At 45.4% G+C, this 15,759-nt stretch overlaps 1 protein-coding gene across 4 annotated transcripts in view; it reads left to right on the forward strand.

Annotated features, from left to right (window-relative positions):
- SPTBN1 (spectrin beta, non-erythrocytic 1) overlaps positions 1–15,759 on the forward strand; it is a 212,491-nt gene that overhangs the window by 135,448 nt on the left and 61,284 nt on the right. For all 4 annotated transcript variants that reach the window (XM_030921675.1, XM_030921676.1, XM_010378898.2 and 1 more), the window contains one exon: positions 6,189–6,340. In XM_030921675.1, coding sequence (XP_030777535.1) covers positions 6,189–6,340 — 152 coding nt within the window. The remainder of the gene's footprint in view (positions 1–6,188; positions 6,341–15,759) is intronic.

The following is a 15,759-nucleotide window of genomic DNA, read 5'->3' on the forward strand; positions in this document are numbered from 1 at the left end:
CCAAGGACCTCACCACTACTGGCTGGTGACACTTAGCAGCCCTTAACTCCACTGAGCCTTGGGCTTTGCTGGAGATAACTAGCGCCCCACCTACCTGATAGTTTGCTATGAAGATGTAGTGAGCTTTGAGAAAGTACGAAGTGCTATTCAGATGCATGGCAATGTTATTGCAGACACCATCTTACAAAATTCTGTCTGTAGGAAGGAGCACCATACTAGGATTTCCCTTATAATTTACGCCTTCTGAGAATCAGAATCTGATGTAAATGTTGCCACTCACTTGAGGGTGGGTTTCTTAACTCAGTAGTTCTCATTGACAGTAGTTGGCTAATTTATTTATCTCTGAGCCTGTGGAACTACAGGCTGAGCTGATTGGGTCTTTACACTCAGAACGACTTCAGGTTCCTAGGTTCTTGGGGCTCCAAGGACATTTTGGTAGAATTTGTGGTCCTGAGAAGCTTATTTTGAGACCATTGTTAGGAGCCCTTCTTTCTGTCTCCCACCCCTGTCATGTCACAGAGACTGCCTCACCACGCTTCTCCCATGGAGGACTGCTGGGTTTTTTTGTCCTTTTTTCACTTAGTTTTCCACTTTCCTCACTGGACTGCCGGAGCTGCAGCTGCCTCGAGTCCTGGGTTGTGTTGGTAAGTAAGTTATGTCCAGGCTGCTTAGAGGTGGGGTCCTCAGGCATGATCTTGGATCCCACTTGTACCACATTGGATAGCATTGCAAGGAGGGGATGGTGAGAAGTGTTTGAACCTGAAGGCCTTTACGTGGAGAAGTAAGGAGACCTATTCTGCATACTCTGAAGGTGGTACAAGCCTTACTGGGCCACAGAGATAGGTCTAGTCTTGATGGAGACACCATCCCAACAGATGGAGAGTTACCCAGTAATGCAGTAGACCCTTTACAAAATAAGGACTTTCCTTAGTTAGGATGGTGAGATGATGGGTGATTCTAAGTCTTGTATCATGCAAACACTTTTTTTGGGTCTTTTTTTGTTTGTTTTTTTGTGTGTTTGTTTTTTGAGACAGAGTCTCACTCTGTCGCCCAGGCTGGAATGTGATGGCATGATCTCAGCTCACTGCAACCTCCACCTCCCAGGTTCAAGCAGTTTTCCCTCAGCCTCCTGAGTAGCTGGGATTACAGGCGCACACCACCACACCCAGCTAATTTTTGTATTTTTAGTAGAGACGGGGTTTCACCATGTTATTTAGGCTGGTCTCGAACTCCTGACCTCATGATCCTCCCGCTGGCCTCCCAAAGTTCTGGGATTATAGGCATAAGTCGCTGCATCTGGTGGAAACACTTTTTTAAATGTTGTGAATGAGACATTATTGCATAGTGAGTGAGAACCCGGGCTCTGGAGCCAGCCTGCCTGGAGAGTTGTTAGCTCCTACCTCATAGGGCAGTTGTGGGGATTATAAGTGCAGTTAGCCCTCCGTATCTGCAGATTCCTCATTTGTGGATTCAGCTGATGACAGATCGAAAATATTTGGAAAAAAATTAACAATACAATAGAATGTAATACAAATAAGATGCAGTATGACAACTGTTTACACAGTACTTACATTGTATTTGTTATAAATAATCTAGAGATGATCTAAAGTATACAGGAAGATGTATGTTGGTTATAGGCAAATACTATACCATGTTATATAAGGGACTTGAGCATAAGAGGTTTGGTTTCTGAGGGAGGTCCTGGAATAAATTCCCTGTAGATACTGGGATTAGATACTGAAGGACGACTGTGCCTGGGACATAGTAAGTGCTCAGTGAATGCTATAATTATATTTTAATAAAAAAGAAAAAAGTCATTTTCTTTCCATACAACTATTAAGCAACCTTCTGCCACACACATAATTTCCTCATGTTCTGGAATTTTTAAATAGCTGGCCCAGGTGTTAAAGAAGGGATTTTTTGAAAGAAAAGTAATTTAGGTAAGTTCTAAAGCTTGTTCAGTCCTGAAATTTTACGATTCCATGACCCTCTGGTAAGTTTCTTTTTTTGAGACAGAGTTTCGCTCTTGTTGCCTAGGCTGGAGTGCAATGTCACAATCTTGGCTCACTGCAACCTTTTTCTCCTGGGTTCAAGCAATTCTCCTGCCTCAGCCTCACAAATAGCTGGGATTACAGGCCCACCTGGCTAATTTTGTATTTTTAGTAGAGATGGGGTTTCACCATGTTGGTCAGGCTGGTCTCAAACTCCTGACCTCAGGAAATCCACCTCTCAGCCTCCCAAAGTGCTGGGATTACAGGCGTGAGCCATTGCACCTGGCCAATTTCTTAAATGTTTTGAATTAATGAGACTATTTCTTTGCTGGAGAAAAGGAGAAGAAACTAATTTAGAGCAGTTACAACACTCTGGACACTTTGATGTGCACTTTATCTCCTCTTGTTTGGTGCTCAGCAGTCTTTAGATGAGTCCTTATAATATGTAAGTTTAGTAAACTGCAGGAGGGTAGGGGGGGGCAAATACAGCTGAGAGATACCCCCGAGGGCAAGGGCACAGAAGTGCTTGTTCCTTGGAGGCACCACTTACCAAGTTTGGGGCAGGGCTGGCTGGGAACCTACTCAAAGGTTTACCTGCATCACCTTCTTGGGGGAGGACTTGATAACAGCAATACAAGGCCCAGAAATGGTAAAAGGAGAATGGAAATGGTGTGAGGCACAGAAGTGTCCACCTCGCATTGCCCAAACCCAGCCCACCCCAGCTCCCTGCTGCTGGTGCTGCTGCTCCTCTGCCCTGCAAAGGGCGTGCCCTTGGTGGCATGAGTGGGCCTTGAAGGCAGGGCATTTCTGCTGCCTTCGAGCTGACCTGCAGATCATCAAAGAGAATGATGAAAGAATAGCAACCCAACTGGGGTGGGGGGTGCTCTCTGGGGAGTGTATTCCAAGATTTCTCAACCTTGCACTGCTGATATTTTGGGCCGGATAATTCTTTGCTGTGGGAGCCATCTTGTATACTGTAGGATGTTTAGCAGCATCCTGAGCCTCTACCCTCTAAATGCCAGTAGCATCTACCCCTGAATCGTGACCATCAACAATGTATGCAGACATTGCCAAATTGCTAAATGTGCCGAGGAATCAAAATTGCCCCTGCTGGAGAACCTTGGGTCTAAATAACCAAACCAGTATGGAGCTTGTAAGTGCTACCTTCTTGTATCACCACAGTTACTTCATGCTCATAGGGCTGGAAGTCGGCTCACTGCCCTCTGCTGCCCCAACACCTCCTCATGCAGCTAGCCCCAGTCACGGCAGCTTGAGCTTGGAAGCACTCCTGGATTGCCTTTCATCATCCGTGCCAAGGGCCTCCTGCTCCTCCTCAGATGTCTGGCCCATCTCCCCCAGCCTTTCTGGGTGGGGAGTGCAGGGGTGATGTCATTGTGCCTTCCCAGGAAGGGTGGAACAAAGAGGGGGAGTCCCCAAGGACACGCAGCCTCATCCTCTACTGAGCCACTGAGTAGATTTCTTTTCCCTTCTGTCTCCCTCCTTCTGGCTTCAGAAGTATTTGCTGTTCACCAAGCGCTCCATTGTAAGAGGACACGCTCGTTGGCTGGGGCTTTATGTGTCTCTGTTGAGTCCATTTCCTGCCCCTCTTGTGTTATGAGGGTGTTGATTCTGGTCTGGTCCCTGGATGGAATCTTCTGTGTCTTTTCCAGTGGCGGGGTGTGAACCTGAGGAACTTAGACCCTGCGTGATTTTTCCAGCACTCTTGCACTTCCCGGGGCCTGCTCCTGACTCTGAGGAGAGTTAGAAGGAAGGGGAACAGGAAGAGAGGGCAGGAATGCAACAGCTTATTTTTTATTTTTGACATCTCCTCCCCCTACCTTGAGTTCTAAGAAATAGTTCTAAAGAAATAGTTCTTTCCTCCCATCTACCTTGAGTTTCTAAGAACCATGGTAGCCCTGGGGAGCCCTCCCAGCACAGATCTCAGTCTATTTCAGCTCTGTTCTCTGCACCCACCCATGACCTCTCCATTTGCTTCTCTGTGAGGAGGAAGGTTGGAGTTGGGCTGTAACTCTTTAGAACAGGGCACTAAGGAAGTCTACTGACTGTTGTTTCTGGCAAATCCTCAGAGTTTCCTTGTAAAGGAAGCTGTTAATTTAAAACCTGAAAGAAGTTGGGGTGCTCCTTTAGTGAGTAATTCACCCAAAAGAGTGACATTTTGTGCTCGTTTATTTAGAAATACTTTAATCCAAGCAGGTTTTCATTTTGATCTTGCTCCCTTGCTTCATTAAAGACATTTTCTGACTCCAGTATAATGGATAAAGGATTTTATAATTCACAAAAAAAATTTGTTAACCCTAAATACATATAAACTAGGAGTTAACTTGCCTCCTTGATAAGAGGCCATCTGTGAAATGCACCTTATGTATTTTGCTCTAGACCTGCTCTTTCAGAACGGCCAAGCTTAGCCCCAGAATTACAGCTTCTGAGTCACTGTAGTAAAGTTGCCATCCATCACAATGATTGCATGATCAATAATGCATGTAGTATTTTCTGTAGGACCTGTCATGATGTTTTTGGTGCAGCTCCTTCTCCACTGCAGCCTGCCTCTCACTGTCTTTTTCTCCTTCTCCTAAACCTGTCCTTTTTGTTCCTGTGTTCTGGTTGGCCTTTGTCCCTGGGGAAGGGCCCTCCTTCTGTCTGGATGGGTAGTTCCTTTTTGGGAAAGGCAGGACCTCAAGGAGCCGCTGACTGTAGCAGGTGGCCAGTTATCTTGGCAGGTGCCCCAGTTGACTCTCCTGCCAGGTCGGCAGCTGTAAAACCTCACCCAGTGTCATCTCTGCCTCATTCCCTCCCTGTGGTGGGTCAGTTCAGCAAAGCCTTCAGACAGACCTTCCCAGGGTGTTGGGCTGTTTGCTCTCCTTCTGGCCAACCTGAGAACCCAGTACTCTCAGGCTACTGGGCACATGCCTTATTAGCAAGGGTGGCTTTTTAGTTGTTACCCCCGCCCAGTGGTTTTGAAATATATGCCAAATTGTTGAGCTATCTGCCTTTTTTGTAGATCCATGCATAATCATTTTTGTGGTTTGGGTTTGCACTAGGAGTAGGTTTTAGCTTCTTGGCATAAATTCATACTGGTGGAACTAGATATAGGGTATGTAACATAGAGAACAGAGTCAGGAGTATGAGTGGCTGGATCCGGGGCATATTCTGTGGATGTCTGTTGAAGGTCTTCAGCGACCTATGTTTCGAACATTTCGCAGAGGCAAGAAGTTTGAAAGCCTGTTTGTATGGTATGTGAAGGCCAGTTCTGGGCAAATATGTCTAGAGTTTTAAACTTTAAATTGGACAATTTGATCACTGAGCCTTGAAAAAAGTGTAACACTGTTTCCTGGATGACTTGAATGTACAACAATCACACTTTAGACCATAAATCAACAGTTGCCTTTTCAGCGAAGGATCACAGTATGGAGATTATAGTTTTCTTCTCCTTTTATAGAAGAGAACATTGAATCCTCTGTTGAATCACATTTTTTGTTGAAACCCTGGGCCCAGACCCTGCTTTCCTGTTGCCTGCAATGTCTTTGCACTCTACCATGTTGCCTGCCATTTTGTTTGTTGTTCATGGTGTGTGGGACTGAGCAGGTGAAGGGGGTCATTGCAAATCAGTGTCATGAGTGAATTTACCTTGACCAGTGTTGCCCAATCCTTTGTAGATGAGGGAAGCAGTTTTCTGCTGTCTCTTGAGATTTCCTACCCTACACCCTTTCATATACTTACCTTTCGGAGGAATAATAGCTGTAACATGTACGTTGGAAATTTTACCAGTCAAGTATTATGGTATAGGGCAGGACTGCAAAGGACCTTGTTGTCATCTGCATCCTGCTGCCTCTTCAGCCGGGATGGGAGAAAAGAAAGAGGAGCAAAGGATATTCTGCTGGCAATGGGCCTGGGAGCTCACATGTTTAAGGACTGGACAGTTCCTACGCAGATGCTCCTTGACTTATGAGACTATATCCCAGTAAACCCATCGTAAAGTCAAAAAATTGTAAGTTGAACCATCAGTAATCAGTGTTCTTTCTCAAAGATATGACCACAGTTAAGGGGTGCTAAGTAGAGGTGTCCTTGGAGTTCAGTTCTGCTGACCTTCCTCTGGCTGGGGTCTTGTGGCCCTGCTAGCATGTGCCTGCTCCTGGCAATGTGTGGTCAGTGGTAAAACAAGTTCTGCTCTGCTTGCAGATGAGCGTGAAGCCGTACAGAAGAAGACCTTCACCAAGTGGGTCAATTCCCACCTTGCCCGAGTGTCCTGCCGGATCACAGACCTGTACACTGACCTTCGAGATGGACGGATGCTCATCAAGCTGCTGGAGGTCCTCTCTGGAGAGAGGCTGGTGAGTAGGGATCTTAGGAATCGCCGTGCATTGTAGTTGGGAAAACATTTTTGAAAAATCAAATGTGGACTTGTCTCCTGTTGAATTCTGCAGTTAATGATTGATAGTTTTGAGGAGAATCTTGAGAAGTGAGTTGAGCGCTTCACAGAAAGCCTTAGTGTCACATTCCGAGCCTGGGTGATGTTCTTGAGCTGTAATAAAGCCGCTTCATTCTGGTAATTTGCAAGGTTGCCACCTTTGGTCAGAAAGAACTTGGCTGGGGTCCCTGTTAAACAGGGCATGGTGCTGGAATTTGAAGGGCCAGGCTTGGGTGCTGGTTTCTAGATGAACCACATGAGATGATGGAATGTTTTCCAAATTTGTGTCTTTCTGGTTGTCTAGAAAATCTGAGCTGCCATCTTAAGGTGGCAAGCATTGAATTCAGTGGTCACTGACGTTCTCTTCCTTGCATACTTTTTATTTTAGGGGTGGAGGGAGAGGCTGGTGTTTTGTCATCTCCTTGGGAACAGAGCTTCTGATGAATTCACCCTGCCTTTTCAGGCAGGAAAGTTGTCAGTGTGCATTGAAAATTGTATCCCCAATCTGTTTCCCAGAGCTGCTGTGGCCCTCTCTAATGTGACTCTTGTTTATGCACCTTAAACTAAAGCTTAAAGCAGTCACTGTGACTGATCCAACAGGTTTTGTCTCGCCTTGGTTTGAAAATGGTTGCTGTATCCTCCCAGAGCACATGTAGTGCCATAGGTGGAGGTGGGGCTGAGCCAGGAGCCAGAAGCCAACGCCCAGGGATGGAGACCACATCTGCACTGACATCACCAGGAAAATATGATGCTGGCGGTTGGCAGGGTTGCCAGAAAGCCTTATTTTTAACTTGATCTCCACCCTGTAGCTTGCCAGCTGCAGTGGGCCTGTGTGCAGACCAGCCCCACACCTCTTACCGCAGGCAAGGGTCTAAGGTTGTACCTTGTCCTATTTGTTACCAGCCCACAGACAGACTGCCTCTTTGAGTCTGGGTAAAAATGGAGCCAGAAGAGTATTCTCTTCCCTGCCCTCCTGTTCAAGAACAGGGATCTCCAGAAGATAGTGAAGCCCTGTCTTCTCTGTAGTGAGTTTCATCCATGCCCTTTGTTCCTGAGCATGTATGTCTAGTGGCCTCATTTTCTGTGAGGGTTTGTGGGTCACACTAGACAAATAAAGGAGGCCCCTGCTCAGAACCATGGCAGCTATAAGAAGGCAGTTGGTTTGTGGTGTGGGGGTGAGGGAGTGGGCCCACATGGGGAGTTTGAACAGGCCATTTATTGCATTTTGATTTGTTTCTACAAAATGAATCTTGTTTGAGAGCCTAGACTAGAATCATTGTGATATGCAGCTTTAAATATAATTTTTATAACCAGACTTCCTTTCTCTACCTCTCAACCTTTTTTTGTTTCTTAGTATTTAACCTGGTATGATTATTTATTGATTTTGTGTGTGTGTGTGTGTGTAGTGGGAAAATGGTGTTTTGAAATTAGCTAAAAAAAAATCATTAAAGGTCATGTGGATAGGAATTAGTCTGAACATTTATTTTTTTTTTCCAATAGCGTCCAATCTTCTAGACTATAGGGAGTAAATTGTTTGCCTTTAAAGACCCATAATTATTTTATACCAAGAAGATTATGTCCTTGATAATGTCTCCATAATAAATGGGATCAGGCCCGTTGCCATTCTGAACAGGGCAAGAAAAATATAAGTAGGGAGAAAAACCAGTAAAGCGTAATTCTTAGATGTATGTGAGTATCTCCCACTCCTCTCCTTATTTGCTAGCAGTAAGTTTTTTTGTGAACCCAGATACCTAGGAGAGTAAGGATGGAGAAGATGATACAGTGGCTACCATCTCCAGCCTCTTAAGCAGTCGGTGTCAGTGGTTTTACAGAACTTGGTAAAGCCCCAAGTGCCTTCATTTGTATTACCCATTCTTCATAGCCATCCTGGGTTATATAGGTTGGCCAGTCTAATTTTCTTATTCCAAAAATAAAGATACCACAGATAGAGTTATCTAAAGCTCTTGTTCATCTGGACTGGAGATTTCAAGTCCCTTTGGCCTCGTAGTCTGGTTCGTGGAACTTCCTGGAAAGGAAACACACCACGCACTGCCTTTGACTGTGGAGGTTGCCAAGGCCTCAAGTTAAAGATCCTCCCTGCAGGAGACCTCCATGAGAGCTTGCCCCAAAGGTTCCTTGCGTATTCAGATTCCAGAACTAATGAGGTGGTTAGAGCTTCCAGGCCTGGGTAAATGAATGTCCCCAGCTAAGTGTGTCATCAGATAACATTAGCTGAACTTTCTGCACCAGTGGTCCAAAACCCTGGGTAACATAAACATTTGTACTCTATCTGGAGCCCAGTCTTTGTCAACCAGCATTTTAGCCCCAGCACTTAACCACCAGCTTGGCAGTAGCTAGCAGATAAATGTTTGAGGGACTAGGTGATTCAATTTACTTTATTAATAGATTCTTAGAGCCAGTTCCTTTACAGAGGAGGAAATGTGTGTTTGTGCGCATGTGTGTTTTCTGGTTAAAGTTCAAAGAAACATTAGTTTAGTGACCCAGACAATGCCACCTTCACCCCACCCTGGATTTTGGCTCAATAATATTTGAGTTAAATATGAGTAAGTTTTATGTAGGCATTTGGGTTGTTTAGGAACTTGATTTTGAACTACTCAGCAACATCAGAAGGCAGAGATCTCTGGTCCTGGCCTGGTTATGATCTGTGTCCAGAAGTGTCTGCTCCCTCTCAGCCTCAGGTGTATCAGCTCATAGAGCAGTGAGAAGACTGAGGGCTGGGCCAGGAAGCTTCTGCTAGTCAGGATTAGATTGATTAGAAAGAAAACTATTCTCATTTCTTATTCTGAAATCACTGTGGTCTATAAGTCTCCATAAAGATCTCACTTGAAAAATCCCTTAAAAATACAGACCCACCCTTTAGCATCGGATTGGCAGATAAAAGTGTGAGCACAGAATCTGTGCTGGCCATTTAGTAATTAGACCTAGATCTCAGGGCTAGACTAGAATGAGACTTGAGGGGTGAAGGTTTGCCCTGCAGCAGCATTGACATGAGAGAGAGGAGCCCCTGGCATATCAGGCCTGCACTTTGGTGGTAATGTTCTGCCCACAGCTCATAACCCACTTGAGACGCTCACCATTGCCTGCCACCTCCCTTCATGGGCATCTGCAGTGAAGAATGGTTCTCACTACAGTGGCCAGTTTTCTGCCTTGCTTCTGGCCAGACTAAGCCCTCGCCTCTGAGTGAAATAAAGTGAGGTTTTCCAAACACCTCTACCATCCCCCAAACCCCACCAAGTCAGTTATCACTGGTTTTTGCTTGCCTGTTGTTTCCTGATGTTCTGTATTCTGTCCTCTTACTCCATCAGTCAGTCTCTGAGAAAGCAACAGAAAAGTGTGTGTGTGCGTGTGTGTGTGCGTGTGTGTGTGTGTGTGTGTGTGTGTGTGTGTGTGTGTGTGTTGCCACCATTAATTTCAAAACAGGCTGAGCTAGGTGGAGAAGATAGATTTAACATGAGATTTGTTAAGCCTTAAATCCCACATTGAGCTGCTCTGAGTTTTTTTCATAAAGCCTTTGTTGAGAGAACCATACTGGTACATATTGTTTATTGAAACAGTGTTTGTGGACTGGCCATGGAACCTAGCTGGGTTTTTTTTAAAACATCATTTGTGTGGGAGAATTTACTTTTGTTTTAAACAACCAGCCACAGAACTCCTCCATTAAATGTGGGTCTAATCCCACAAGCTTGAAAAGTGAACTCAGAGTCCTAAGTGCCACACGATAAAGTGCCAGATGAATGGCCCCAGAGCCCTAGAGTTCAGAAGGGGAAATAAGCCCTCTGGACGGGATGTCAGGAAACCTTAGTAGGTGGGTAGGATGTGGGTAGGGTTCCAGCTGGGTCCAGGAGAAGAGAAGAGCTTCACAGGTGGGGCAGCCAGAGTGTGAAAGCTCATAGTTTGTACTAAGTGAAGAGAGCATTTGGAGGTAGCAAGCAGCAGGCACTGGTGTGTAGGGCAAGTTTCCCAGTTAACCTGGAGGGGTTTTTTGGAAAGGAATGGTGATGGTAACTTCCCTATCACTTGTGTTTACAGAGTACTCTCCTACTCTTTTCTCGTTCAGTTCTTACAGTCTAATGAAGTGGGCAACTGTTACCTCTGGTTTATAGAAAACGGTTACCAGTGACTTGCCAAGGCCAGTACTGCTAGTAGGCGATACGGTGTGGACTGCAGCCCACCCTACTGACTCTTGAGCACCTCCTTTCCCTCGGAGCCCTTAGGATTGGGTCCCAGCAGGGAACAAGACAGACAGGAAGTCATGGGACACAGTGTGGTGTTCCCCGATTAATCCTAATTGGGCCAGAATAACTAATACTCCTCTGAAAGCTCAGAGTTTCATGTGATGGGAGGAGTTTGGGGACTAATGTGAAGTGAGTTTGGCTTTGTAGCATATTAGAAGAAATTTTGAAATTAGTGCTTCCCATCTTACCCTGTGTATTCAGTAGAGACCCTTGTTTGTGAATGTGTATAGCAAAAATCTATGTTCAATTAAAAGACAAAAACATAAGCAAGTGCCTGTCACACTGATTTGCTGAGATCATTGTCCTTTCTCTATTTCCTCTTCACCTGAACAAGAAGTCAGCAGGTACTGTAGACTTCAGCTTTGGTGCTAGTGAGTCCTCTACCCTGCAACACCCTGTAGATTGTTTTTATACAGCTGTGAGTGACTTTAGTGACCACCAGGTTAAATCCCCTCACTTGGTAGATACGGTAAGTCAGGGAAAATAAGTGACCAGCGAGGCCACCCAGCTGGGTTGTGGCAGATCTAGGCCTCACTGGCCTCTCTCAGTGCCCGGGGCTGTGCTCTGTCCAGCACCACAACCCTTGGTGAGTTGTCACTCCAGGTAGCTGCAGGGTTGCTTTGGACACTTACAGAGAAAGAAGGGGTCGGGGGTACAGGGTGGAAGAGGGCATTGCAGCACCCCAGAGATCTCCCAAAACACCCTGCCAGAAACCTTCCCTTGTATCTTCCTCTCCTATTAAAAAAAGAGGACAGATCAGCTCCGTGAAGCTTTTTTCTTTCTTTCTTTCTTTTCCTCTCCATCTTTGGACGACAAAACCTTTGCCATTGTGATTACTCCATAGTTCTGCAAAGCCTGATGCCTTACAGAGTGTGAATGACCCAAACTCAAGGCTGGGCGGACAGGTGGGGCAGAGTCAGTGCCCCAGGAGGGACCACCCAGCCCCCTCCTTCCTCTCTAAAGGTTTTGGGTCCATGCAGGGGAATTTGCCTAAGGCCATACTGCTTCTTAGGCAGGGCCTGGACTGGACTTGCTGCTCCATAAGCAATTAGAATTATGTTGTCAGATCCTAGAGATGTTTATGTGGCCCAGTAAGTTTCCTCTCCTCTTTTAGAGTGAGAAAGAAGATGGGTCTGGGATGGAGATACGACTGGTAAAGGTTTAGGACTAGATGGGACCTTGGGAAGGGGAAACAGGAAAAGCGCCTGTGAAAAAAACACAGGAATCCACGGACTGTAGTGTGAGGGGAAGGGAAGCTTCTTAAAATGATTTAAAGGAGGATCAGTAAAAACAGGCATTTTCCTCAGAGGAACTGCTGTCTGCCTGCAGAGCCCCCCGATAGTCATGTGAGTCTGGTATCGACCCTTGTCCCCATGTTAAGGGCTGAGTTTCACTTTCCTGTCAGAAGGGACACAGGACAGAAGTGCACATGTTGCTGTGGAGATGGACACATGCCACACTAGGGAATCCAATGGCTAATAATGGAGGCAAGACAGAGGACGCTCCTTTCCTTTGCAGAATTAGCCACTCTTGGGGCAGGCTTCAGAAAGTGTTTACTGCTCTGAGGCGCCCACCCCCCCTCCTCCGCCGCCCCGCTCCATTATGTTTAATTTTCTCTATTGTTACCTCTTCTTCCTTTTGAGAAGATGAAGTTTGGCAATATAAAAATAGCTCTTTAAAAAAATGAAAACCAGCCAGCAGATGGGAACTGAGTCCCTCACTTCCTTTCACATGGAAGCATGTACCCTTCTTCCCTGTACTATATTCTGGGTTTTTCCTGTAGCATGAAGAGGACGAGCTTTAAGTCCTGGTTCACCACATACTAACTAGCTGGTAGATTGCTTCATCTCTCTGAGCCACTGTGTCTTCATCTATAAAATGACAGGAATAGTAATTATTATAATGCTGGGTTACTGTGAGGATTAGATGGGATCACAGCTGTCAGCCGCCTAGCAGGGAGAGGTGAACACACAGTAGTTGCTCAGTAAATGGCAGCTAAGAATTTTTAGATCTTGGGAGCTTTGAAGTTTGTAACATGTTTCTATGGATAGCTCTGTGAGATCATGATCACCTCCTGAACTTAATTTCTTGTAATTACTGCTTCCTAAACTTGCCCAGATATTGTGCCTTAAAACATGTGAGAAGCCCACTCTGAAGCAGGTAGAACACACATTGAGGGAGTGTGGTGTACTTGAGTTTTAGTCTCAATTCCCACTCCCTTCATGTTGTACCATCAGGAAGTCGTCTCACCTCGCTTTGTCTTGTTTATTCTTGTTATTCTGAGGCTTGCTGGTTTTTGAGTTGCATCCAGGTCTGGAATGAACCATCTCTTAGCTCATCTGGCATAGCCAGTCACCATCAGCATGGGGTCCCTGTGATGTGGCATTGAACTTCTTCAACCTGCATGAATGTGTTTGGGCCCCATCACCACCCTCCCTCTCCCACACCCCAGACCCCATGTTCATGTGGAAACACACACACATTCCATTGAGATTTTGTAGAGAGAGAATAGAGTTGTGGAATGTGTCGTACATGTTTCCTGTTTGTGGGGAGGAGGTTCTGAGAGGACCACTTTTTCTACTGCATTCATTTGAATGTAAGTGAGACAAGTGATTATTTGAGATCAAGCTTTCAGGATAAAGTCTGAAAGAACATTGGTTATGTCCTGCTGGTTGGAGCCTGGGAAGGTACCGACAGTCCCCATCTGTCCATGATTCTCTTCCTTAACTTCTCATAATTCTATCCACACTGTCCCCTCCACCCTCTTGGAGGGAGACTTAGGAGAATGGCTGCTGCAGTTAGAAGTTTCTGTCCCCCTTGATCTGCAGTTCCCATCACGAAGGCACTTTCTTTGTGATGAAAACAGCACACGTAGGTGGACCACTCACTATGTCACTGCTCAGGTGCACAAACTGACAAGAAATGACAGGAAAAGGCCCCCGAACAGCAAAAATGTCAGAAGCCCCTGCACCTTTCTTAGAGGCAGTTAGTCCCCATCCCTCAGATTTGAAGTTTTGAACCAGGAGCTTCATTCAATCCAGAAACCACCTGGATATGAGAAGAAAAGGGGCTGCTATGAATAGTCATGTTTCAGCGTGAGAAATGACAGCTGATCCAAGAGACGAAAGGAAAAACTTAAAGAGTACACGTGAGAGCCATATGCAGAGTTCTGCGACTCCTGGCCGCGAGAGCTGCTCCACCCACTTCTTCTAGGGCGGCACTGACTCCATCCATTTCTTGGACAGGAGCGTGATGGCGTCCCAGATAGCTTTAGGAGGCTGACGGGTATACTGTGGAAAGAGAGAGCACCAGTGTCACCTCAAACAGCACTTGCAGAATGAGAGTTACAGAATTTTAGATTAAGCCCACACCTGTTTTATATCTATTTTTTCCACTTCATTAGATTGCTTGATTTTGATGCAACCTGGCATTGCACAAATAGCAAATTCCAGCATTTCCCACATACCCAAATTAAAATCATTTTGAAGTTTCTGAAGGCAAAATCCACCTCCTGTTTCTTTTTTGGGGGTAAGGAGGATATCACAATAATGTGAGAAGCTTAATGTTTAAAGACATTTCTTTTTCCATTGCTATTATGGTCGGATTTAACTGACCACAGGTAGAAAATATTCAAGGGGAAGAACAATGAAAAATAACAATACAGAAATAAACAATGATACAATGTTTTAAAAATATAGTATACCAACTATTTACATAGCATTTATGTTGTATTAGTTACAAATAATATAGCCGTGATTTAAAATATATGGGAGGCCAGGTTGGGTGGCTCATGCCTGTAATCCCAGCACTTTGGGAGGTCAAGGTGGGTGGATCATTTGAGGTCAGGAGTTCGAGACCAGCCTGGCCAACATGGTTGAAACCCTGTCTCTACTAAAAATACAAAAATTAGCCAGGCATGGTGGCGGGTGCCTGTAATCCCAGCTACTCAGGAGGCTGAGGCAGGAGAATCTCTTGAACCCAGGAGGCAGAGATTGCAGTGAGCCAAGATCATGCCATTGCACTCTAGCCTGGGTGACAGAGCAAGACTCTGTCTCAAAAAAAAAAATAATAATAATTTTTTAAAAAGTATATGGGAGGATGTGCGTAGGTTATATCAAATACGGTGCCATTTTATATAAGCGACTTGAGCATCTATGGATTTTGGTATCCTTGGGGGACCTGGAATCAATCCCCTGTGGATACCAAGGGACAATTATATTGAAAATAAAATTTTACTACTTGTGGTAGGCCTCTGCATATAATCTTATTTCCTCAAGGCCAACCACCTCTTCTGTTTTTGCTTGTCCTTTTTTATAGGAGAAAAGAAAGTCAAAAATAATAATCTGAGACTGGACAGACTTAAAGTGGCCACTTGTTACCCGAGTAACCTTCCTTTCAGACGTTTTCCACGCGGCACATAGCTGAGGATCTTAACTACCCAAAGGAAAAGCAGGGAATGGACAAGATACTAAGTTAGGGCTGGCTGCTGCCCTTAACTTCACATACCTGGGTTGTTGCAGCCTGGCCCTCTTTCCCCTGTGAGGTCAGCTCAGCACACACCAAGCCCAGTCTGTCTGCTGGTATTCAGTTCACTCTGCACATAATTCTGTGCACAGAACCGGACCAAAGACCCTTGAGAATATAGAAGTATAAAGCCTCATCCTTGCACTTAGGAAGGGAACAGTCTAGTTGGAAGTAGTAAGAGCGATAAATGAAACAATAGCAAAATTATAATGATTGGTTCCGGGGTTCTGTGGTCCAGATTGTTAGATGTAGAGTTGTGAGGAAAAGGAGAGCTGTGAGACCCAGAATGATTGGAAATGGGAAATATCTCCAGGAAGGAAAGATGGGCCTCGGCCCGAGCCTTGGAAGGTAGATAGGTGTGATGAGGTGAAGAGACTGGGGAGTCAGGACGACGGGTCACAGGCTGAGTGCATTCTTCTACATGTGGATGTGTGCATCCTGCTGGCATCTTTTTAAGATGATGACATCAACTCCAGATGCAGCCTCTACTAGACGGGGAGTGATGGGAAATAGGAAGGAGAGAAGGATGGAGCCAGATGGGTGAGGGCACGAGCTTGGTGTT

The sequence above is a fragment of the Rhinopithecus roxellana genome, chromosome 17, assembly GCF_007565055.1.
Source record: "Rhinopithecus roxellana isolate Shanxi Qingling chromosome 17, ASM756505v1, whole genome shotgun sequence".
NCBI classification, from domain to species: Eukaryota; Metazoa; Chordata; class Mammalia; order Primates; family Cercopithecidae; genus Rhinopithecus; species Rhinopithecus roxellana.